Source organism: Gymnoscopelus braueri (genome assembly GCF_963280865.1).
Source record: "Gymnoscopelus braueri genome assembly, chromosome: 22".
NCBI classification, from domain to species: Eukaryota; Metazoa; Chordata; class Actinopteri; order Myctophiformes; family Myctophidae; genus Gymnoscopelus; species Gymnoscopelus braueri.
In genome coordinates this window covers 46,254,577-46,279,150 of record NC_137624.1, presented here as the reverse complement: position 1 = coordinate 46,279,150, position 24,574 = coordinate 46,254,577, and the positions used below count along the sequence as shown (strand labels likewise).

The window sequence follows — 24,574 nt, the reverse complement described above, 5'->3', positions numbered from 1 at the left end:
GCACAGGAGATCTGAGTTAACAGTGTTCTGAACAGAATCTAATTTGTTTAAACAATCTGTGGTGTCTTTAACAAATGAAGGAAGCTTGGCTACCAACAGCTTAACATGTAGATCTATAATATTTAGACATGGTTTCAGTCAAAGACTGAGTTCCTGCTAGTATAGGACGCCCAGGAATAGGTTCAACCAAACTCTTATGTATTTTAGGAAGAGAGTAAAGAATAGGTCACACAGGACAGGATGCATTTGAAACATGAATCATATTGATTTTTTTAAATGAATTGGTCATCCAGTGACCTCTTGAGAAACAGTTGTATTTCTTGTGCAAACTTTACAGTAGGATCAACACATAAAGGCGTATAAAAGACTCAACTCTCTTAGGATTTCAGCTCTGTAAGAAGTTTTATTCAACAACACTATCGCCCCCCTTTGTCTGCATTACGTATGACAATTTATTGTCTCATCTTTTGCCAAATTAGCCAAAGCTTGCCTCTCTTGAACAGTTACATCAGAGTGAACTTTAGACTGTTTGTTAGCATGAAAAACAGACAAAACATTTTGTTCAACAAGTCGTGGCTACAGAGTGATTAAAAGTCTGACACATACACACCACATAAACAATACATACACATGTACACAACACATACACACCACATAAACAATACATACACATGTACACAACACATACACACCACATAAACAATACATACACATGTACACAACACATACACACCACATAAACAATACATACACATGTAGAGACACACACACACACACACACACACACACACACACACACACACACACACACACACACACACACACACACATCTTTTTTTTTCCTCCAACACCCCTTGCTTGTGTTCCAGTTCCTGCTCCACCACAAGGCTCTGCTCATCCAGAAGACGGTTCGAGGCTGGCTGGCCAGGAGGCGCTACAGGCGGGCACTGGGCGCCGCCGTCACCATCCAGTGCGCCTGGCGTAGCGTGACGGCCAGGCGGCGCTTCAAGCAGCTGAAGATCGAGGCCCGCTCCGCCGAGCATCTGAAGAAGCTGAACACGGGCATGGAGAACAAGATCGTCCAGCTGCAGAGGAAGATGGACGAACAGGTAGGAGAACTAAGTGTTGATTATGACGGCACATTCTGATTTTACTTTTAGTCAGTCTTTTGAATAGAAAGCCATTTAGTTTTAGTCATATTTCAGTCATCTGAATTTGTTTTAGTTTTTGTCTAGTTTTAGTCGACTAAATATCATAAGATTATAGTCGACTAAATCTACAGTTGATTTAGTCGACTAAAATGTATGTTGGCGGTGCCTTGATGGCGTCATAATGGATGATTTTACACTTGGTTGCATGCTGAAAATAGCCGATCTACAAGCTCACAACGCTTCACAGCGCGCCGCGTTGTGAGCTTGTAGATCTGCTATTTTCAGAGCTCAACACCCGAGCGCAACCAAACATAAAATTACTTTTAGTTCTACTGGATCTCTTCTCCACTAGTCTTAGTTCTACTGGATCTCTTCTCCTCTAGTCTTAGTTCTACTGGATCTCTTCTCCACTAGTCTTAGTTCTACTGGATCTCTTCTCCACTAGTCTTAGTTCTACTGGATCTCTTCTCCACTAGTATTAGTTCTACTGGATCTCTGCTCCACTAGTCTTAGTTCTACTGGATCTCTTCTCCACTAGTCTTAGTTCTACTGGATCTCTTCTCCTCTAGTCTTAGTTCTACTGGATCTCTTCTCCACTAGTATTAGTTCTACTGGATCTCTTCTCCTCTAGTCTTAGTTCTACTGGATGGATCTCTTCTCCACTAGTCTTAGTTCTACTGGATCTCTTCTCCACTAGTCTTAGTTCTACTGGATCTCTTCTCCACTAGTCTTAGTTCTACTGGATCTCTTCTCCACTAGTCTTAGTTCTACTGGATCTCTTCTCCACTAGTCTTAGTTCTACTGGATCTCTTCTCCACTAGTATTAGTTCTACTGGATCTCTTCTCCACTAGTCTTAGTTCTACTGGATCTCTTCTCCACTAGTCTTAGTTCTACTGGATCTCTTCTCCTCTAGTTCTACTGGATCTCTTCTCCTCTAGTCTTAGTTCTACTGGATCTCTTCTCCTCTAGTATTAGTTCTACTGGATCTCTTCTCCTCTAGTATTAGTTCTACTGGATCTCTTCTCCTCTAGTCTTAGTTCTACTGGATCTCTTCTCCTCTAGTATTAGTTCTACTGGATCTCTTCTCCTCTAGTCTTAGTTCTACTGGATCTCTTCTACACTAGTCTTAGTTCTACTGGATCTCTGCTCCACTAGTCTTAGTTCTACTGGATCTCTGCTCCTCTAGTCTTAGTTCTACTGGATGGATCTCTTCTCCTCTAGTCTTAGTTCTACTGGATCTCTTCTCCTCTAGTCTTAGTTCTACTGGATCTCTTCTCCTCTAGTCTTAGTTCTACTGGATCTCTTCTCCACTAGTCTTAGTTCTACTGGATCACTTCTCCTCTAGTCTTAGTTCTACTGGATCTCTTCTCCTCTAGTCTTAGTTCTACTCGATCTCTTCTCCTCTAGTCTTAGTTCTAATGGATCTCTTCTCCTCTCGTCTTAGTTCTACTGGATCTCTTCTCCTCTAGTCTTAGTTCTACTGGATCTCTTCTCCTCTAGTCTTAGTTCTACTGGATCTCTTCTCCTCTAGTCTTAGTTCTACTGGATCTCTTCTCCTCTAGTCTTAGTTCTACTGGATCTCTTCTCCTCTAGTCTTAGTTCTACTGGATCTCTTCTCCTCTAGTCTTAGTTCTACTGGATCTCTTCTCCTCTAGTCTTAGTTCTACTGGATCTCTTCTCCACTAGTTCCTCACTAACACTTTAGTCTAGTTTTTATTTGTTGAGGAAATTGTCAAGAAAGATGGACGAACAGGTAGAGAGAAAAGAACTCTGGATAAAGACATGATGGTCAAATTACAGCACAATCACAATAGTGTTTAACCCGTTAAGACCGGGAACGCATCTGTGTGTCATTATTAGATTTCTTTGGCTATTCAAAAATAGATCTACAAGCTATGAGCTTGTAGATCTGCTATTTGTTTTCTTTATCGTGGCAAATTTGTGCTAAACCTTCAATACATGTTTTAAAGCCAACATTTTTAACTCCGATCTGTGCTTCTGGGGGGATCCCTGGAACAAAGAGATGGGGAGTTTTTTTAGATGGGGGTCCGCGGCCAAATACATATAATTTTGGGGGTCCTTGACTTGAAAAAGTTGGAGCACCACTGATATAGCAACATACTGTAAAAAACATATGTATTTGGCCACGGACCGCCATCTCAAAATGTGTTGTTCCAGGGACCCCCCAGAAGCAAAGATTTGTGTTACAAATGTTCGCTTTAAAAATATATATATATTCAAAGATTTGCACACATTTTCATGATTTTTTCCCCCCCAAAAAATGCAGATCTACAAGCTCAAATATGAGCTTGTAGATCTGCTATTTTTGAATAGCCAAAGAAATCTTAAAATGAAACAGATGTGTTCCCGCATGTAGAATGCATTTTTACCATTTATCGTGTGTTTTGAGACATATTATGTCTCAAAACACTGGCTTACAGTTGAATTATTGGCGACTAAAGAAATATGAATTAAAGAAATTAAGACAATTACTGTCAATGCCTCTGAACATTGGCTTGCAGTTATTGCACATAGCCACATGCAATAATAATAATAGGCTTGTCGTTCAGAATGGGAAATAATGAAGTTTTCCTCCTTCCTCCTCTTGAGGAGAAGTATAATTTAGAAGTCACGTTAAGTTTAACATGAGGGTCCCTCTAGTCTAGTCTACACTACAGGGAATTACTTGATATCTAGGCTGCAGAAAACATTCAGTTGGATATTAAACACACTGACACAAGGATCAAGCTGCCGTTAGTGCTGTTGATTGCCTAGTGGTCAAATCGGGTTTCCGCGATTCCGCAAATCGCGCGGGGGGGGGGGGGGGCTAGCTAACAGCTAACAGCTAACACTTTATTTTCTCATCCACTGACAGGCTAAAGACTACAAGTCCCACAATGAGCAGGCTAGCTAACAGCTAACACTTTATTTTCTCATCCACTGACAGTCTAAAGACTACAAGTCCCACAATGAGCAGCTGGCGGTGGCTAACAGCGCTCTGGGCGGTGAGCTCAGCAAGCTGCAGAAGGAGTTGGAGACGGCGCGCAGCCGGCAGGCGGACGCAACGCAGCTCCTCGGCCTGCAGGAGGAGCTAGAGAGGCTCAGGGCTCAGCTCCTGGAGGCCCAGGAGACACGCAGCACGATGGAGCAGGAACACTCTCACCACAAGATGGCGTGGCAGCAGGTCAGTAAGAGCTCTCAACGGGCCTGAAAATTAAAGGGCCCCGGACCTAACTGGGCCCGAACAATTACCATACTTTTAGGCCTGAAAATCCAGACAACCCGAAAAGGTGTCATTATGTGCTTAATGTCCTCAAAGTCACGCACCCAACAAGCTTCGAACTGAGAAGAATGGACCTTCTGTTCCAGAGATAATGGACGAAACATATTGAAAACGGCCACTTTCGCCGATTTTCGATTGAGTTTTGGCCATTGTCGCCCGTTTTACTTTAATAACACGGGCTAGGTATTACATTTAAAATAATCATAGAATAATCACTAAGAAAATAACTGATATTTGCATCGTTGTTCAAGAGGAACTGGCACAACTAAAGTTTTGGGGATTTTTTTTTCCTTTTTTCTTCTAAGTAGCAAACACAATGAATGCATCAAATCACTGAAGACCTTACATCAATGAGTTAATGATTCCAGCGACACACTCTTTAATGGGATCAACTGTATCTAATGCTGTTGTTGTGTTTTTCTTCAGAGGGTGGAGGAGCTGGAGAAGGAGAACTCCTCTCTTCACAGTGAGAAGGAGGAGATGAGCAGACTGCATCAGTCCAAGAACGCTGAAGGTAAAGAACACATGGGGTCTTCAACGTTCTTCAGGCCAGGGACCCCTTAGCTGAGAGAGAGATGAAGCAGGGACCCCTTAGCTGCGAGAGAGATGAAGCAGGGACCCCTTAGCTGCGAGAGAGATGAAGCAGGGACCCCTTAGCTGCGAGAGAGATGAAGCAGGGACCCCTTAGCTGAGAGAGAGATGAAGCAGGGACCCCTTAGCTGCGAGAGAGATGAAGCAGGGACCCCTTAGCTGAGAGCAGGGACCCCTTACAGGGATCCCGCGATTCCTTAAAAAGTCTTAAATTGTCTTAAAAAAATATCGGGAATTTAAGGTCTTAATTTGTCTTAAATTTGACCGTAGGTATTAAATTTGAAGATTATGTTTTTAAGGCTCATGGGAAAATGAAAGCCATAAACATTTGTGCGTATTCTAGTGTTGAATTTTCCATAAAGATATATTATCAGTACGCTCCTCCATCTCTCGCACTGTGTTGAGAGCGGTTGAGAGACGCACACACCGCAGTCAGTGTGTGTTCCATAGGCTAATAGCCCCGCCCTCCCCTGTCTCTCTTCTGCTTCTCTCATTCACTCAGCTGGAGTTGACGAGGTTGTCTCGTTGCCCGGCCGTCAGCGTCAGCGCTGCTGTGTCGCTCGTTAATTAATTTGCTCCAGGTGTCTGTGTAAGCTCAGAAGCTCATTTAAGTGGGCATTGGGCAAAATCAGAGCCCCCGTGACCGTTTTGGTTGATAAAGATAGCAGTAGTTGTAGTTGAGCACTGTTTGGCAGTACTTGTTGCTACAGAGCATGCTAATGAATGCTAAGTGCTAACGACAAATGTATTCTATATAACGGATGTCACTGGTTACAATGTGGAATAGAAACGACGGACGCTTCCCCCTCAGCTGTCATCAGGCAACAGTTTCAAGTGATAGGAAAAATGTTTGACTGATCAGAAGTAAATCAACTTGGATGCTGTTGTGCTTACACACACATACACACACACACACACACACACACACACACACACACACACACACACACACACACACACACACACACACACACACACACACAGTGTGCAGTGGTTCTCAAAGTGGGGTCAGGGGACCCCAAGGGGTCCTTGAGGGAGTTCCAGGGGGTCCCCAGCTAAATAATAGATAGTTAGGAACCAAATAGACCCTTATGGGACTGTAACTCTAGAGTGCACAAATGGAAGCATTTGTACACTCTTGAGTTAAATTAACATTGATTTTACAATATAAATTGGGGGGACAGCACTATAAATGCCATATGGGGTCCGTAGCCTAATGCATGTCAAACTGGGGATCCTTGAAATTAAAATAGTTGAGAATCACTGCTAGAGCTGTAAAAATCTTCTCTTATGGGGTCCTTGGCTTATCTTTTCAAATGGGGGTCTGCGGGTTAATAAGTGTGAATTTGGGGGTCCTTGACATAAAAAAGTTTGAAAACCACTGGTGTAGGACACACACACACACACACACACACACACACACACACACACACACACACACACACACACACACACACACACACACACACACACACACACACACACTCAAGCACCCTAATGCTTGAGAGACACTCATTTTATAGATTTTTAAAGGCCTGATCTAGAAAAATGCAAATGTCTATTTTAAAAAGGGTGATATTTATTTTATATTACCAGCCAGAGATAAGATGAGAATCAATCTGTAATAGGCTTATACAGTAAACAACACACTCACTGCCTTTGATAAAAACATATATATATATACATGCCCATAGCCACGCTATGAGCTTGTAGATCTGCTATTTTTGGGAAAAAATGTGGGTCTTTGAATATGTATATTTTTTAAAGCAAACCTTTGTAACTCAAATCTTTGCTTCTGGGGATTCTACCAATGTATTCTAAATCCTAACAGTTTTTTGAGGACCAGCGTGAGGACCAGGTTGCTATAACATCAGTGGTTCTCAAAACATTATATGTATTTGGCCGTGGACCCCCATCTCAAAATATTTTGTCCCAGGGACCCCCAGAAGTTGTAACAGAGTTAAAAAATGTCGCTTTAAAAAATTTATGTTCAAAGATTTGTAAACATTTTCACGATTTTTCGGCGCCGCGCTATGAGCTTGTAGATCTGCTATTTTTGAATACCCAAAAATCTTAAAATGACACACAGATGCGTTCCCGGTCTTAATGGATTAATAGAAGTTTGACCACCCGCTGGCCTGCACTCCCATTGGCCAATTTCAATATAGGAAGACATTGTTGCGACATTTATTTGGGTTGAGGTCTTAAAAGGGTCTTAAAAAGTCTTAGGAACCCTGCCTTAGCTGAGAGAGAGATGAAGCAGGGACCCCCACTACATATTGTATAAAATGATGTTGCATAAGAGCCAGACCACTGTGGTAGAGGTGTGGGTCATGATGTAACAACAAAGGTGGACAAGAAAAAAAAAAAAGAAAATCTCCATTGACTAGAAATTGATTCAAATATGCTCCTCACTGACTTACATTGTACGGTGAAGAGGTTCAAGAGGATCTTTTAACACATAAACGAACACAAACAAAGTTGATTCAGACAATATAGACTACTGTTTTTTTTTTGTTGATAAAAATGTCAACTTCCTATTGATTTTGCTAGTTTTATTATCAAGAAAACCCAGACTAGAGCCGCAGATCTGGATCCAGATCTTCAAATAGTAAAATCAACATGAAGTTAACATTTTTATAAAGATAAACAAACAGTAGTGGGTTTGGTGATGTTCTATATTGTCTGAATCAACTTTGTTTGTGTTCGTTTACGTGCTGAAAAAGAGCCTTCGGAGTGGTTTCACCGTACAATGTAAGTCAATGAGGAGCATATTTAGAATGATCAATTTCTAGTCAATGGAGCAATTATTTTTTAGATTTCTTGTCCGGATTTGGAGTTACATCATGGCAAGGTAACTACACAACCCACACCTCTACCACAGTGGTCTGGCCCTTTAAACTTGTTCATAGATTTATAGATTTATAGACGGCTTCATAGACGTGTTTGACAGACACTGTCATCAGTTTAAAACTCTCAGTACTCAGTAAACTTGACCTTTGGCTCCGTACTTGGTCTGCTCTTTTTCTCCTCTACACCAAACCTCTTTGCCTGAAAATAGCCGATCTACAAGCTCACAACACGTCGTAGCGTACACGTTGTGAGCTTGTAGATCTGCTGATGTTCCCCTCAGATTATAGGGATGCTAGGGTTCAAGTGGTTAATGTAAATAAAATAATAAGGTTCCTATCACACAAAGGACCCCCTGTAGTGACTCTGAGGACCCCCTATTGAAGACCCCTGCTGCTGTACCCTGTATGAGTTCTCTCTCCTGATTGGATGAAATTGTTATCCCACCACCTTTACTGTTTTATCCTTGCCCCCAGTTCCTGACCTGTGTGTGTGTGTGTGTGTGTGTGTGTGTGTGTGTGTGTGTGTGTGTGTGTGTGTGTGTGTGTGTGTGTGTGTGTGTGTGTGTGTGTGTGTGTGTGTGTGTGTGTGTGTGTGTGTGTGTGTGTGTGTGTGTGTGTGTGTGTGTCCTGAGGGTAGGGATGGCTTGTCTCCCGACACAACAGGCCTTTCTGTGTGAAAGTGGGACAAAGACGGTTCAAAAAGTTGATCAGGTTTCTCAGGAACAACGTGACACGTTGTTGTTTGTTTTGTCACCGTGTGGCTCCTTATCTGTTCAGAGCTTCTCTGGTGGATTCACAGCATTCAGCATTCTGACATTTATTACATTATTCTTTTAGCAGGATCACACAGGGACAGATTAACCCCCGCACGGGCCCCTGGGCCGCCAGTTTTTTAGCCCCCCCCCCACATTTTTTTATAAACTTTTTTTTGGGGGGGCGGGGCTAATGAAGGTTACAGGTATGGTGTGTATGATATGAAATCCTTAATCATATTCCATCATATATTGAAGGGTCCCAGGAGCCCTGGAAGGGCCTCAAACCCAGTGAGAATCACTGCTGTAAACACAGAGGAGGCCCCGCCCACACATCTGATATTTCATTCATCTATTCATTTCATTTTAGTAAATTGTCGATGGCAGCGCGGCCCAGTTCCCCCCAAGGGCCCCTGAGAGCCAATGGCTAATACAGCCTTGCACGCACACACGTGCGCGAGATGTGCACGTGAGAGAATGTGTTCCCCTAGAATTAATGAGCCACAAGTACCACTGTTCATTTTGACAGCAGTCTAGTTTTAGTCACTAAAATGATGTGTTTTAGCAGACAGACTAAAATGATGTGTTTTAGCAGACAGACAGACAGACAGACAGACAGACAGACAGACAGACAGACAGACAGACAGACAGACAGACAGACAGACAGACAGACAGACTGGCGTTGTGAGCTTGTAGATCTTCTCCACTCGGTCCCTGTCTCACATTTTCCTCTAGTTTTTATTTGTTGACAGAAATATATTTAGTCATAGTTTGAGTCTTCATATCGTATAGTTTTCATCAGTAGAAACATCTAATCTAATCATAGTTTTGTTCCACAGGTAATGAACACTAAATAACATACATTGTTCATGTGATTCCATTCCAGCCCAGCAGAGGGGCGCGTCTCAGAGGGAAGCCTCCCTGACCTCTGAACTGGACGAGGAGAGGCAGCGCTACCAGAACCTCCTGAAGGAGTTCTCCAGACTGGAGCAGAGATACGACAACCTGCAGGAGGACATGTCCCTCAACAAGGTCTCTCTCTCTCTCTCTCTCTCTCTCTCTCTCTCTCTCTCTCTCTCTCTCTCTCTCTCTCTCTCTCTCTCTCTCTCTTAAAGACATGTCCCTCAACAAGGTCCACACACTGTGTCTCTCTCTCTCTCTCTCTCTCTCTCTCTCTCTCTCTCTCTCTCTCTCTCTCTCTCTTAACACTTTCTCTGCCAGGTGTTAATTAATTAGAGAGAATAGCAGACCTCCAAGCTCACAACGGTCTCATCCGCGACGCGGTTGTGAGCTTGTTTGTCAGCTGTTCTCGGCGCGCAATACCGTTGCGGGGTGAAGTATATTATGTCTCCCGAGGGCGCGCCTCACTATCCAACACACAAGAGGAGGTTGAATGAAGTGAAACCAACGAAACCCCAAAACAACAGGTTTGGGGATCTGTTGATTACATGGAACAGACACCTGTGCATCCAGTCCATAGACCAGGGGTGTCAAACTCATTTTGGTGTCCGGGCAAGATTGGTCAAATGGTGACTTGAGGTGGGCAGACTGGGCACGCAGACACGGAGACACGCATGCACGCTCATGCACATTCAGTTATACATCATTGTTTTTCAGTCTGTTGTCTCAGTCACTGCTATAGCATATCACTTTAAAAAATGTTATGAAGATTATATATAAATTAATTATGAATTAATTAATTGCACGTGGAAGGAGACCCCGGGGCAGACCAAGGACCAGATGGGGGGATTACATCACCACACTGGCCTGGGAACGCCTCGGGATCTGTTGCCCCCGCGACCCGGCTCTGGAAAAGCGTTTGAAGAATCGATGGATGGATTATAAAAAAATGATAAATATTTTCAGTAAATAGCTACAGTACATAATAGGCCTACTATCAGCAATGCAACTCAGACAATGAACTCAGTTCAGTCGTTTTTATTGAACAATAACGAAAATTCAGAAAATGTCAAAGAATCAAAATAATGACACTCAATGCTTTTTTTTTCGGTTTTAGAATAGAAAAAAAATAACCCTAACAGTAAAAGCTCAGGTCAACTTTAACTGACCTGTCAACATCAGGGACCAGGTTCTGAGCAGTAGTAACTTTCATAATGTAATAATTACTATAAAATCTCCATGTCTCTTCAGCTCTTTATAAACAAAAAATGCATATTTATTTTTTCTATTCTTTTGTCTTTGTTTTAGCCAAAATGTATCACTTGCATTACATTTTAAGTGACCTTTTTACTTTTGGAAAATAATATTGAAGAAACTGTTAACTGGTTAATGTGTGTACTGTCACTTTAAAAGCGCAATTTATACTTCATCGTACAACAGTGTCACGCACCAAACATGGCCGATCTCCAAGCTCACACCGCGTCTGTTTGCACCACGTTGTGAGCTTGTAGATCAGCCATTTTCGGCAACGATAGACTGAGAAGACAGCGCACATTGAATATGTCACACTAGGCGACACTAGTCATTCATTCGCGTTTTTAAGAGTTTCCTAAACAGATTATTATCATTCAATCTCTAATATCATTAAAATTGTCAACGGAGACAGAGGACGAGTGAAACTTTTGAGCGTTTCACTCGTAACGGCCGTTATTCCACCGCACATGTAAACACAACGACGCAACCACCCGTACAAATGGAACCAAATGGACCCTTAAAGAAGTGATGTTACGATGTATCCAATAGTGAGCCAATAAAATTCCTCGTCCTTGTTTCCCTGGGCAGCGCTGGTTAGCAGGGATCTATACACTTTTAGACTGACATGTTTGTGCCAGCGTGGGTGATTAGATTTATTTCTTGATCTCCTCTTGTCTTGATTGTTTAGACATGACTTGGCCATTGTTCTCACAAAACAAGTTTGGCCACTATTAGACCTTCACAGTCAGAGGCAAGGGGGGTTGGGGGGGATAACTGCCTGCCTGCTCCGCCGTTTTTTTTGTCTTTTTTTTCTCTCTCGTTTTTTTTCCATTAGAGCTAGTATGAAAAGGTGTTTTTTCAAATCACTTCGCGGGCCGCTATGGACCTTTCTGCGGGCCGCAAAATGCCCTCGGGCCGCGAGTTTGACAAGCCTGCCATAGACTGTATAAAAGAGACGGACAAAGCCAGACCGCTGGTTCCTACTGACAGAAAATGAAGCCGATTGTTCAGGGATTTGAAATCCGCCGTCTCTAATATAAGCCCAAAAGCACGTCGGTAACAGGAACCGGAAAACAATCCCCAAAGAATGCTATTGGTTGTGTAGCTTGTCAATCAAATCATCCCGCCCCTCCTAGAGAATAGCCTACTTTATCGTCAATTTTAAAATAAATGGGACCATAGTTTACCAAAACGCATATCATGATGATTGAAAGGAGCGATTGATGATTGATTAAACTAGCGACTGGAAGCATATAGTATTTATGACCATTTTTATTTAAGTAAGAAAATCTAGTCTAAAGTTTGTCAAAAAACCCATCCGCTTGCGTTAAAATAAATGCTTTCCGACACCGGCAGGGGTTAAACACGTAAAACAGGCCATTCATATGAACTGTCTCACTTCCACATCGGCCTCATTGTAAATATGTCAGGCTGGCCCCTTGGTCCAGTCCCAATGTCGGTAAACAAATAATTGGTCTATAGGGCATAGCAGTGGCGGCCATTTTCTGGTTCCACTTCAAAATAGTCAATGCATTTTTCCCATTGACTTTTCCAAAAATATTTATATCAATTATTTTAAGCCTAGAATCAAGCCATGCAGGGTCCTGGTGAATCATGACCATAAAACGTTTGATTCTGTGAAAAAACTTTTTTGAAAACAGCAAAACAAAGGGTATTTATTAAACATAGTATATCATATAATTAAATATAAAATAAATAAAATGTTTAATGGTCATGATTCACCAGGACCCTGGATGGCTTCATTCTAGGCTTAAATGAATTGATATAAATATTTTTGGAAATGTCAATGGGAAAAATACATTGACTATTTTGAAGTGGAACCAGAAAATGGCCGCCGCTGCATACCCTATAAGGCTCGTTTCCACCAAGAAAAAGAAGAAATCCGAGCTAGATGTGTTGTGTTTCTACATCTCATAACATGAGGGACGGAAGTGAATGTTTTTGGGATGACGTCACGTCTGTCCATTCCTTCTCTCGCAGCCCAAAGGGATCATTCATAGGTTGCGGAAGAGCGCCCTCTGGTGTAATTTTTAAAAAAAATGTACGTTAAATGGCAGTGAATATGTTAAAGACCTGTTGTCCCTGAACGAGCTCTAAAACACTGTCCCGGCCGGCGACGATGCGACGATGGCGACAGGGCCGAGCCGTGAGGTTTTAACACATTTACTGGCAAGATATTAAAGGTAGTTTTCTATCCCCATGCCAGCGTAATGACCTTAAATCAACCATCGTTTTGAAATGCCGTGGAAGATACATTGTGTAAAAAAAAAGACACGAAAAAAAGGTTCCTGTGAGTAGGCGGAGGGATCTGTGAATCCATTCCACAGGGACAATAACGTTCCAACCGCGATCCGCCATTTTGGGGCTTTGGTTTTGCTGAAAACGGCTTCCTGTTTTTTTGGAAGGACGTCACATCCGACTGCTTCTTCTCTTAGTGATGATCGATCATTCCAAAGCTGTGTTAGGTCGCCCCCTTGTGGAATTTTGAAAAAAAATAAATATATTTTTGGAAAGAAGGCATATATGCGATCTTGGCCATCAATGTGTTAATGGTCGTTGCTCTCTCTGTGTCTCTGCAGTTCCATCCGGGTCACAGGAGGAACCCGTCCAATCAGAGCAGCCTGGAGTCTGATTCTAACTACCCATCCATCTCCACGTCTGAGGTGGGAGACACTGAGGACGCCATCCAGCTGATGGAGGTACAGCAACACAGCTCAATACTTTATTACTTAGAAATGAGAACACGGGGGGCGCCCGCTGGCCTAGCGGTCCAGGCGCAAACCGCATACGCTGGTAATTCCAGCTTGACAGGGTGTCGCGGGTTCGACTCCCGGTCCCGACGGCCTTTGCCGCGTGTCACCCCCATAGATATTAGAAACCTAGATACCTCATTGGCCTCTGCAGTTCATTGGGGCGACTTGTATCGCAATACACGGCGGCTCTTCCGTCTTCCGCAGGGAACCTGTCACTCAAAGTGACTACTGGCCAATCACAGCGCTCACAGTGCGTTGACTACTGGCCAATCACAGTGCGTCTTTTCCGGGACTTGTCAGTGCAATGGTTCTCAACCAGTGGTCCGGGAACCACCAGTGGTCCTTGAGGGGGTTCCAGGTGGTCCCCAGCTAAATGATGGAGAGTTGATAACCAAATGGACCCTTATAGATCTTTAAATCTTGAGCATAACATTTCACACTGTCAAGAGTCAAATTGTTAAACATCTGCATTACTTACTAAACAAGTACACAATTAGAGAACGTAAACAATTGTTATTTTGACAACACCTTATCGAACGATAACATATTCTACGTTTTGGGTGTGAGAGGCTAAAGCTTATCAAACGGTGTTCCGTGACTCAAATGCTGAATAAATAATGGACCTTGATATGAAAAAGGACCATGTCTTATTTGAATTTCACAAATAGAGTGTGGAGTTTGCCAAGTTCCAACTAACTAGATGCTGCGCACAGCTGCTGCCTCTCAAAGGGTTAAGAGCTGGGTTACAAAAAGACCCGCCCCCACCTGCCTCTGATTGGCCTACCGAACTTCCGCGTCTGTGACGCACACGACAGCCCTGCGGAAGCAGGAAGCGCGCCCGAGATACAGACTTTTCAGAGCCGAATGAGGCGTCTACCTTTATATGTCTATGGTCACCCCCCCCCCCCCCCGTCTCTCTCCCTATTTCCTGTCAGCCTACTGTCCTGTCAAAATAAAGGCAGAAAAGCCCCCCAAAAAATATCTTAAAAAAACAAGAAAATAAATGTAAACGGCACGATGGTACAGTCAGACATTAAAGGGATAGTTCACCCCCAAAACAACTTTTTTTCTATGTATTAGTCACCCCAGACTTGAATTCATGGATATTGTTTTAGTTTTTGTCTCATTTCTAAGACAATAATGTGATGACCAGCAGACCGGTAGGCAGCGGTTCCGGTAGGAGACACAAAGGAGACTCTTTGTGTCTCCTACCGGAACCGCTGCTGGTCATCAAATTATTGTCAAAAACTAAAAGAATATCCATGAATTCAAGTCTCCATGGGGTGACTGATAGATAGGGGAAAAAAAGCTATTTTGGGGGTGAACTATCCCTTTAAGACTAAAAGGATAACGCAAAAAAAATCCCGGGGACTTTCCGTTGTGGTCCTATGTATTCAATTCATCAACATTAACACAATAAACACAAAACACTGTTATGTACACATTTAGGAGATGGGCAAATGTACATTTACTCCCCCTGGTGGTCGCCTGGTAGATGTTTTTTTCAGGCCAATTTGAAAAGAAACCAGTGACACATCCTTTGACCCGTTAAGACCCGGAACGTGTGTGTCTTTGGCTATTCAAAAATAGCAGATCTACAAGCTCATAGCGCGGCACTCGGTGCCGCACTATGAGCTTGCAGATCTGCTATATATATATATATTTTTTAAATGTGTTCACATCTTTGACGGGGTGAGCGTCACTTCCTGTCCATTTGATCCCTGATACCTGATCAAATCGACAGGAAGTGATGCCCACCACGCCCTAGGAAACTTGATAAATACATTTATATTTTATAAAACTATATATTTTTTACTCTAATCTTTGCTTCTGGGGGGATTCTACAAATGTCTCTTAAATCCTAACAGTTTTTATTTTTTTACTTTTTTAAATTCTTTATCGATTTTTCTTGATTTTTTTTTAACCAAAAGTAAACCCGTACACACACATACAGCTCAGGTCCTTAGATACATCATTATTGCTCTCCTAGCTACAGTAACAGTAGAAAGAATTTAACTATTTCTTTACGCGCCTTCAAAGAATCTGTGATTCTTCCTAATAAGCATACAAGGGGATACAACTGCTGTCCTATAACCCCGCCCATTTATTTGCATATTGCCTTCCAGAATACTTGAATTTGCATGCACTCCCATAGACAGTGAAATCTAGTTCCAACTGTTGTTTTACATTTAGGGCAATCTGTGGAGACGCCTGCTGTATATTTACTGTACGTTTATGTATGTTTACGGGGATATGTACACATTATGTACAGTATTATATTGCATCTCCCTGTATCTGTTATTTATTTTATTTTTTTAACTTATGTTGCTCTAATATCAATGGTACTAAAGGCCATCATCAACATGCAGACGCCATTTTGTAAAAAAAAACTAGAGGCTGGCAAAAAGTGACCACTTACGCCCTATTTCAAAAATAGCAGATCTACAAGCTCACAACGCATCGCGATGCGATGCGTTGTGAGCTTGTAGATCGGCTATTTTTGGAAAAAAAAGAGAGGAAAAACATGGCCAAAATAGGGAGGCCAGTTTTAAGGTGATTAATGAATGTATGAAAGAAAACAAGTGTCTATACGTGTTGATCTAAAATAGAAGGAAGAAATAGGTATAAAATACCTGGATTTTGAGGTTAAATGTGAAATCTAGGGAACACTAGCAGGAAACACAGAGTTTCTCTGAAAGCAGATATAAAGAAACACTATAAGTGTTATTTGACTCACCGACATCATGGGCTCTTTGTCTGAAAGAAGCTCTGCTTCTGTCTGAGGTTTAACTCACAGGACAAACCTCCAGATAGATGGACTTTGTTGTCACTTGAAGGGGGGGGGGGGGGTATATAAGTGTATACAGGGTATCTGTACATTTATAAAGTGACCATTTAAGGACTTTTTAATACAACTTTTGGCCATTTTGTGAAAATAGCCGACCTACAACTGTGAGGCGCTCTGAGCTTGTAGATCGGCTATTTTCTCAATATTTATCTGTGGAACCGAGTCAAACTCAAGTCCTACAATTCCAAGTGCTTGTCAGGGTGGGGGGGGGGGGGGGTCACAAAGTCAAATAGGATTATTTGGGGGGGTCCTCAGTTCAAGTAGGATTGTCACGAAGTCACGCTGTGAGCTTGTAGATCTGCTATTTTTTAATAGCCATCATATACATGGATAAAGTGGTTAAAATGATTGTGATGCTGTACTGTATTAAATACTTTAGCTGGGGACCCCCTTGGGAACCGCCCCAAAGGACCCCTGGGGGTCCCCGGACCTGTCACCTGATTGGCTGTCTGTGTGTCCCTGCAGGATATGGGCGTGGAGAAGGCAGCCATGGACCTCAGTCTGTTCATGAAGCTCCAGAAGAGAGTCAGAGAGTTGGAACAGGAACGCAAGAGACTGCAGAGCAACCTGGAGCACCAGGCTGACCTCTACAAGAACAAAGTACCTTATTAATTATTAATTAATATGTTATTAATGAATACATCTACATGATTCAAGAATCAGAGTCGGGTTTATTGTCACATCCAGGTTTACAGAAGTGAAACAGTGGGTGAAATTTGTTTTTGTACATAGCTCCCATCTCAACGTTATTTCCATAGAAAGAAGAGGGGGGGGCAGGTTACAAGTTATCTACATATTTACACTAGTACCTGAGATAAGATATGGAAACAGGTGAGTGAGCATAGCAGCAATGTATACTGTGCATGATATACTATATAAGGTGCTTAGGAAAAAACTAAACAATAAAAGACAAAAGTCTGTCCGTTGTACCTGGGATTTTCAGTGCGTGTTTCAGTTTTCTTTAGTCCTTTTCTAAGTAGAAGAATATGAAATACCACACACACCACCACTACGGAAATAACCATGAGCAGCGTTGAGAAGAGACGATGAGAAATACAACCAAGTCATTCTGTTTTATAACATTCTATTGTTTTTCAGGACAACGAGTCCAGAAGCCCCACATCAGAAGAAGAGAGCGCAGATGAAGCTTACAACAGTTTCAAGGTAATAACAATAATAACATCTTTACACACATGATGCGTGTTTCTAAGTCATGTGATAAACATGACACATGTATGTTTCTGATCTAACTCAGCCTCTGATAACACATCCAATCCGGGAAGGCATCTATCTGTGTCATTATAGATTTCTTTGTGCTATTCAAAAAATAGCAGATCTACAAGCTCATAGCGCGGCACCGAGTGCCGCACTATGAGCTTGTAGATCTGCTATTTTTTTTTAAATCGTGGAAAATGTGTGCAAATCTGATTTAAAGCGATTCTTTTTTACTCCAATCTGTGCTTCTGGGGGTCCCTGGAACAACATATTTTGAGACGGGGGTCCGCGGCCAAATACATGTAATTTTGGATGGTCCTTGACATGGAAAACTTTGAGAACCACCGATATAGCAACTTACATTATAGCAAACATTTTCCCCCCAAAAAATGGATTTAGAAGATATTTGTAAAGATTTGAACACATTTTCACGATTTAAAAAAAATAGCAGATTTACAAGTTCTTGTAGATCTGCTATTTTCGAACGGCCAAAGAAATGTTAAAATGACACGTTACCCTGAAGCTGAGCGTGTGGTGATGATTGGTTTAAAAACAGAGACAGGAAGTGGAGTCACACGGTGCTGTTTGATTGGTTTAAAAACAGAGACAGGAAGTGGAGTCACACGGTGCTGTTTGATTGGTTTAAAAACAGAGACAGGAAGTGGAGTCACACGGTGCTGTTTGATTGGTTTAAAAACAGAGACAGGAAGTGGAGTCACACGGTGCTGTTTGATTGGTTTAAAAACAGAGACAGGAAGTGGAGTCGGAGAACAAGCGGCTGAGGAACGACCTGAACGACCTGAGGCGGAGCCTCGCCGACCAGGCGTCCAATGAGCAGCAGGACGGCTACAGCCTGCTGCTCGCTCAGCTGAAGGCGGCCAATGAGGAGCTGGACGCCCGGAAGGAGGAGGTGCTTATCCTCAGGACTCAGATCGTCAGCAAGACGCCGGAGAACAACAACCGTGTCGTAAGTCGGCCATTTTGTTTCCTCTTAACCCATTAAGACCGGGAACGCATCTGTGTCATTTTTAGATTTATTTGGGTATTCAAAAATAGCAGATCTACAAGCTCATAGCACGGCACTGAGTGCCGCACTATGAGCTTGTAGATCTGCTATTTTTCAATAGCCAAAGTTTACAATAATCTACGAGCTCATATATCTGCTATTTTTGAATCGCCCAAAGAAATCTATAATGAATCAGATGATATCTATCTGTCAGCTCTTTTCATGAACAGAAAATACGTTTTCAGGCGGGTTACCAATTTCAGCCAATCAGGAAGAACCCCTGATACTGAACAAACAATAGCAATATACTGATTGCTATCAGAATATAGAGATATTTATCACTTATTGAAACTTTAAGGCTTTAAAGTTAGTGTTCTCTTTTTTTTGCTGTGTGTGTGTGTGTGCGCGCGTGCATGCGTGCGTGCGTGCGTGCGTGCTTGTGTGTGTGAGACGTGTGTGTGTGTGTGTGTGTGTGTGTGTGTGTGTGTGTGTGTGTGTGTGTGTGTGTGTGTGTGTGTGTGTGTGTGTGTGTGTGTGTGTGTGTGTGTGTGTGTGTGTGTGTGTGTGTGTGTGTGTGTGTGTGTGTGTGTGTGTGTGTGTGTGTGTGTGTGTGTGTGTGTGTGTGTGTGTGCGTGCGTGTGCGTGTGCGCGTGTGTGTGTCAGTGCTTATGGTTATTATTGGTGGCACATGGTAAATGTTGTGACATGTTTTGTCCACAGGAGGGCAGTGACGTCCGTGGATTGAAGGATGAAGATAAAAACATTAAGGATTATAATGGACTCTGTGAGTCTAAGAAGTGAGTACCGTATGTTTTATGTATGATATCCTCGTCACTGATAGGCCTGTCACAGTTATTACTTAATCCACCAATCACAATTATTTGAGATAATCGAGATAATCACCACAATCAGTGGTCATTAGGGTTGGCTCTGGGTTTATGGACTATTAGACATATTGCAAAATATATACAAAATAGTAAAACCATATAATGCCATATAAAGATAAAGTTAAAACAGTTTACATATAGAGATAAGGGCCAGACACTATTAGGCCAATGCAAAAACACTTCAGAAATGTTTTAGGACACAATGCAAAAAAAGAGAACATTCTCAAGAATAAAAGGCACAAAAACGAAACCCACATCAGAGAGCCTCAGGGAACCGTCTGCAGGAAGCATGAGAGGCTCAGCTCTTCATTTAGACCATTATGAGGTTCAAGGGTGTCAAGGCTGTGGATCCACAGTGTTTCTCTGCGAAGCAGTTTATTAATTATGTCACCACCCCGGGGTGAGGCTGAGATTTTCCATGAGCCATGATTTGCTTGTTGATAGTGCCTGGCCATGGGCCATGGCATATTCAGGGTTGTTGGTGCGAATATCAGTTTTATGCTCCAACCAATACGAAGTTTAAGTGGTCTCTTAGTTTGACCAATGCATGCCAGTCCACAGGGACATTTGAGCGTGTTGACCACATGGGTTGAGTTACAATTTATAAATGAGGATATTTAATATTTTTTACCAGTACGTGGATGGGTAAAACATGTAGTATTTGATGAATTAGAGCAGTGGTTCTCAAAGTGGGGTCCGGGGACCCCCAGGGTTACTTGAGGGGGTTCCAGGGGGTCCCCAGCTAAATGATGGATAGGAGCCAAATGGACCCTTATGGGTCTGTAACTCTGAGAGCGTACAAATGGAACCAAATGGACCCTAACGGGTCCATTTGGTTCCATTTGTACGCTCTCAGAGTTAAATTAACATCGATTTTACAATATGAATTGGGGTCCCAGAGATAGAAATGCCATTAAATGGGGGTCCGTAGCCCTAATGCATGTCAAACTGGGGGTCCTTGAAATTAAAACGGTTGAGAATCACTGCTAGAGCCTTAAAAAATAATCTTCTCTTATGGGGGGTCCCTGAGGCATATCTTTTCAAATGGGGGTCCGCGGGCTAGTAAGTGTCAATTTGGGGGTCCTTGACATGAAAAAGTTTGAGAACCACTGAATTGACTGAGCACAGTTACCACATTTATAAAAGCCCTGTGGGGGGATTAGGGAGCCAGGGGGGGGAGGGGGGGGGGGGGTGTTCATGTCCGAGTGGACTAGACGGTCTCTGAGGGTTCTGGAGCGTCTGAAAGAAAAGAGAGGAGGATCAGTTCATGTTTGATAGTTTGGGATCACTTTTTAGGACGTGCCAGTGTTTAAGGAATGCGTTCTTAATTAACCCTGCCGCTGGTGAATATTGCGTTGAGAAACAGAGCCGGTGGGTGTCTGTTTGGGCTTTTTAGTGAGTAGGGACGTTCTGTCAGTGTGTAGAGCTCTATTGTACGCTGCGTCTAGGTCCGCTTGGTTAGAGCCTCTTTCTATGAAGCGGTTGGTGAGATCGGCAAAAGCACTACCCATAGCAGTCCCTTGGCATTGTAAATAAAAATGACCAGAGTACTTGAAAAAGTGATAAGACAAAATAATCTCAGCGAGGTCAGTCAGAAAAGCTGAGGGGGGCATAATGTGTCGGGGGGCATGATGTGTGCCGGGCGTGTGTCCAAGTTGTGGGAAATGGCTTCTAGACCAACATCATGAGGTATGCATGTATAGAGACTCTGTACATCAAGTGAAGCTAAGATAGTATCAGTATTATAGTAGTATAAGATAGGTTCAGAACGTCAGTGGTGTCCCCGAGATAAGACGGCAAATTTAACACAGGTTTTCTAAAAAAAAACATATTGAGACAAAGGGCTCAGTAAGACTATGCCTGTGGAGGACACAATGGGGCGGAGGGGGGGGGGGGTTTCTAGGGTTTTGTGTATTTTGGGAACACCATGAATTTACTGGGCACACAGGGTGATCTTTGACCAAAAATGTCTTTTCCTTGTCTGTGATACAACCTCTCTTGTTAGACGCATCAATACAAACATCCATCTTAGTTTTGACACTTGCAGTAGGGCTGGAAGATCTCTGATGTGTGTTTAGTTTTTGTGCCTTTTATCTCTTTTATTCTTGAGAATGTTCTCTTTTTTTGCATTGTGTCCTAAAACCTTTCTAAAGTGTTTTTGCATTGGCCTAATATTTTCTGGCCCTTATCTCTATATGTAAACTGTTTTAACTTTATCTTTATATGGCATTATATGGTTCTACTCTTTTGTATATATTTTTCAATATGTCTAATAGTCCATAAACCCAGAGCCAACCCTAATGACCAATGATTGTCGCTCCCTTGAGGCTGTGACGTGTAGTATTAGGTAATTACCATGAAACAGAGGGCTGTCTACCATTGGCTTATTGAGAGCACAGCCCATGTGTGTGTGTATATATATATATATATATATATATATATATATATATATATATATATACCTAGACGCTACAGACTATGACTCTGAGGAAGGTCGAAAGACTGAAACGTCAGTCACTATGCTTGCACCCGGCCTGGCTTATCCAACGGGCTTTAGAGGTGCTGAAGCACAGGACACCAAACGGCGTGGAGAAAGTGAGAGAAGACAGAGCTATGGGCGAAAAGCGCCGACATTTAGAAGCAGCAGCTGCTAAAGGAGCACTACAACATTGAAACGCGCCGGTGAAGCGTCATTTTTTCCCGCGCTGTTCTGTGTTCAAACACAGAAGCCTGAGCAGACGTTAAAATGTCCCCAAACATGTTTGGAAGTGAAATATCCCTTTACTGTAAGTGATATGGTTGTGTTGGAGGCCAGACTACAGTATAAGATAGATGACATACATGGGCCACTGGCGGGCCGTCACATGGCATACATGGGCCACATGCGGGCCCCCACCTTCACTTAATGAGGCCCCCACCTTCACTTAACACGGCCCACAGGTTAATATCAGAATAGTGATTATATTATTGATTTCAGCTGTTATGATTCATAACATGCAAAAGTGACCCGCTTTAATGACTTCAGTCTATATTAGTAGCATAACGACTAGTATTAACATTCTATTGTCTTTTTTATGTCCAATGTATTTGTATTTATTTGTATCTCTCTCTCTCTCTCCCTATTTCTCCCTCTCCCCCATCTCTCTCTCTCTCCCTCTCTCTCCCCCCTCTCTCTCTCCCCTCTCTCTCTCTCCCTCTCCCTATTTCTCCCTCTCCCCCATCTCTCTCTCTCTCCCTCTCTCTCCCCCCTCTCTCTCTCCCTCTCTCTCTCCCCCATCTCTCTCTCTCTCTCCCTCTCTCTCTCCCTCTCTCTCCCCCCTCTCTCTCTCTCCCTCTCTCTCCCCCTCTCTCTCTCCCTCTCCTTCTCCCTCTCTCCCTCCCCCTCTCTGTCTCTCTCTGTCTCTGTCTGTCTCTGTCTGTCTCTGTCTCTCTGTCTGTCTGTCTCTCTCTCTCCCCCTCTCTCTCCCTCTCCCTATCTCTCCCTCTCTCTCTCCCCCCATCTCTCTCTCTCTCCCTCTCTCTCCCTCCCTCTCTCTCCCCCTCTCTCTCTCTCCCCCTCTCCCTCCCTCTCCCTCTCTCTCTCCCCCCCCCCCCCCCCCCCTCTCTCTCTCCAGGGTGTTGGAGGTCAGACTCCAGTCTCAGGTCAGGCAGCATAGTGATGAGCTGGAAGCTCTCCACACACAGATAGAGCTGCTGAAGGACGACCTGGAGAAGAAACAGGAGCTGCTCAGCTACACCATGTCTCTGTCCCCAGAGGCTCAAGTAGAGTACAGCATCCAGCAGGAGATCACCAGACTGACCAATGACAACCTGGTGAGTAGAACGCATCACTACCAGACTGACCAATGACAACCTGGTGAGTAGAATATAGACTGACCAATGACAGCCTGGTGAGTAGAATATAGACTGACCAATGACAACCTGGTGAGTAGAATATAGACTGACCAATGACAACCTGGTGAGTAGAATATAGACTGACCAATGACAACCTGGTGAGTAGAATATAGACCGACCAATGACAACCTGGTGAGTAGAATATAGACCGACCAATGACAACCTGGTAAGTAGAATATAGACTGACCAATGACAACCTGGTGAGTAGAATATAGACTGACCAATGACAACCTGGTGAGTAGAATATAGACCGACCAATGACAACCTGGTGAGTAGAATATAGACTGACCAATGACAACCTGGTGAGTAGAATATAGACTGACCAATGACAACCTGGTGAGTAGAATATAGACTGACCAATGACAACCTGGTAAGTAGAATATAGACTGACCAATGACAGCCTGGTGAGTAGAATATAGACCGACCAATGACAACCTGGTGAGTAGAATATAGACTGACCAATGACAGCCTGGTGAGTAGAACGCATCACAGTGGTGGAAGTAACTAAGTACATTTATTTACTCAAGGCATTGTACTTAAGTATAATTTTGAGGTCTTTTTTTACTTGTGTAAATAGGCCTACTTACAATGTTCAGTACTTTTAAATATTGTACTTTTACTCCACTACATTTATTTGAAAACTTTAGTTACTAGTTACTTTGCTGATATAAATTATTATATTATAAAACACACATTAACCACTTCAGCCCTATTTTATACATAGGCTATTTGAAAATAGCAGATCTACGCAGACGCACACACACACACACACACACACACACACACACACACACACACACACACACACACACACACACACACACACACACACACACACACACACACACACAGACCCTCTTCTAGACGGCTACGGTAACACCTTAAAGGACAACTTTGTTTTTTTACAACCAAGGTTTATGTTTTAGATTGTAATTAAAGGAAATAAAAGATGAGTGTTAAAACATTTTTTTTTACTGCTTTCTATAGTTTTAGCAATTTTCGCAATCTTTTTTACAGTGGGCGGGGGCATTCTGTCCGGTGGCTAAATATGTCATTTTTTTTACACAATAACCCGGTGTTTTCTTTATTATTATTTACAGTAGCTCTTCTAGCCCCCAATAACTCACATCTGGCCATCAAAGACCACAGGACCTTTTTTATTCTGT

The 24,574-nt window shown here is 42.7% G+C and overlaps 1 protein-coding gene across 1 annotated transcript in view; it reads left to right on the top strand.

Annotated features, from left to right (window-relative positions):
• myo5b (myosin VB) overlaps positions 1–24,574 on the top strand; it is a gene marked incomplete at its 3' end in the record, with an annotated part of 94,509 nt that overhangs the window by 69,477 nt on the left and 458 nt on the right. Inside the window, exons 22-31 of the mRNA XM_080420416.1 lie at positions 870–1,109; positions 4,100–4,336; positions 4,862–4,949; positions 9,517–9,662; positions 13,385–13,504; positions 16,872–17,006; positions 17,505–17,570; positions 18,370–18,588; positions 19,348–19,424; positions 23,129–23,327. Coding sequence (XP_080276542.1) covers positions 870–1,109; positions 4,100–4,336; positions 4,862–4,949; positions 9,517–9,662; positions 13,385–13,504; positions 16,872–17,006; positions 17,505–17,570; positions 18,370–18,588; positions 19,348–19,424; positions 23,129–23,327 — 1,527 coding nt within the window. The remainder of the gene's footprint in view (positions 1–869; positions 1,110–4,099; positions 4,337–4,861; positions 4,950–9,516; positions 9,663–13,384; positions 13,505–16,871; positions 17,007–17,504; positions 17,571–18,369; positions 18,589–19,347; positions 19,425–23,128; positions 23,328–24,574) is intronic.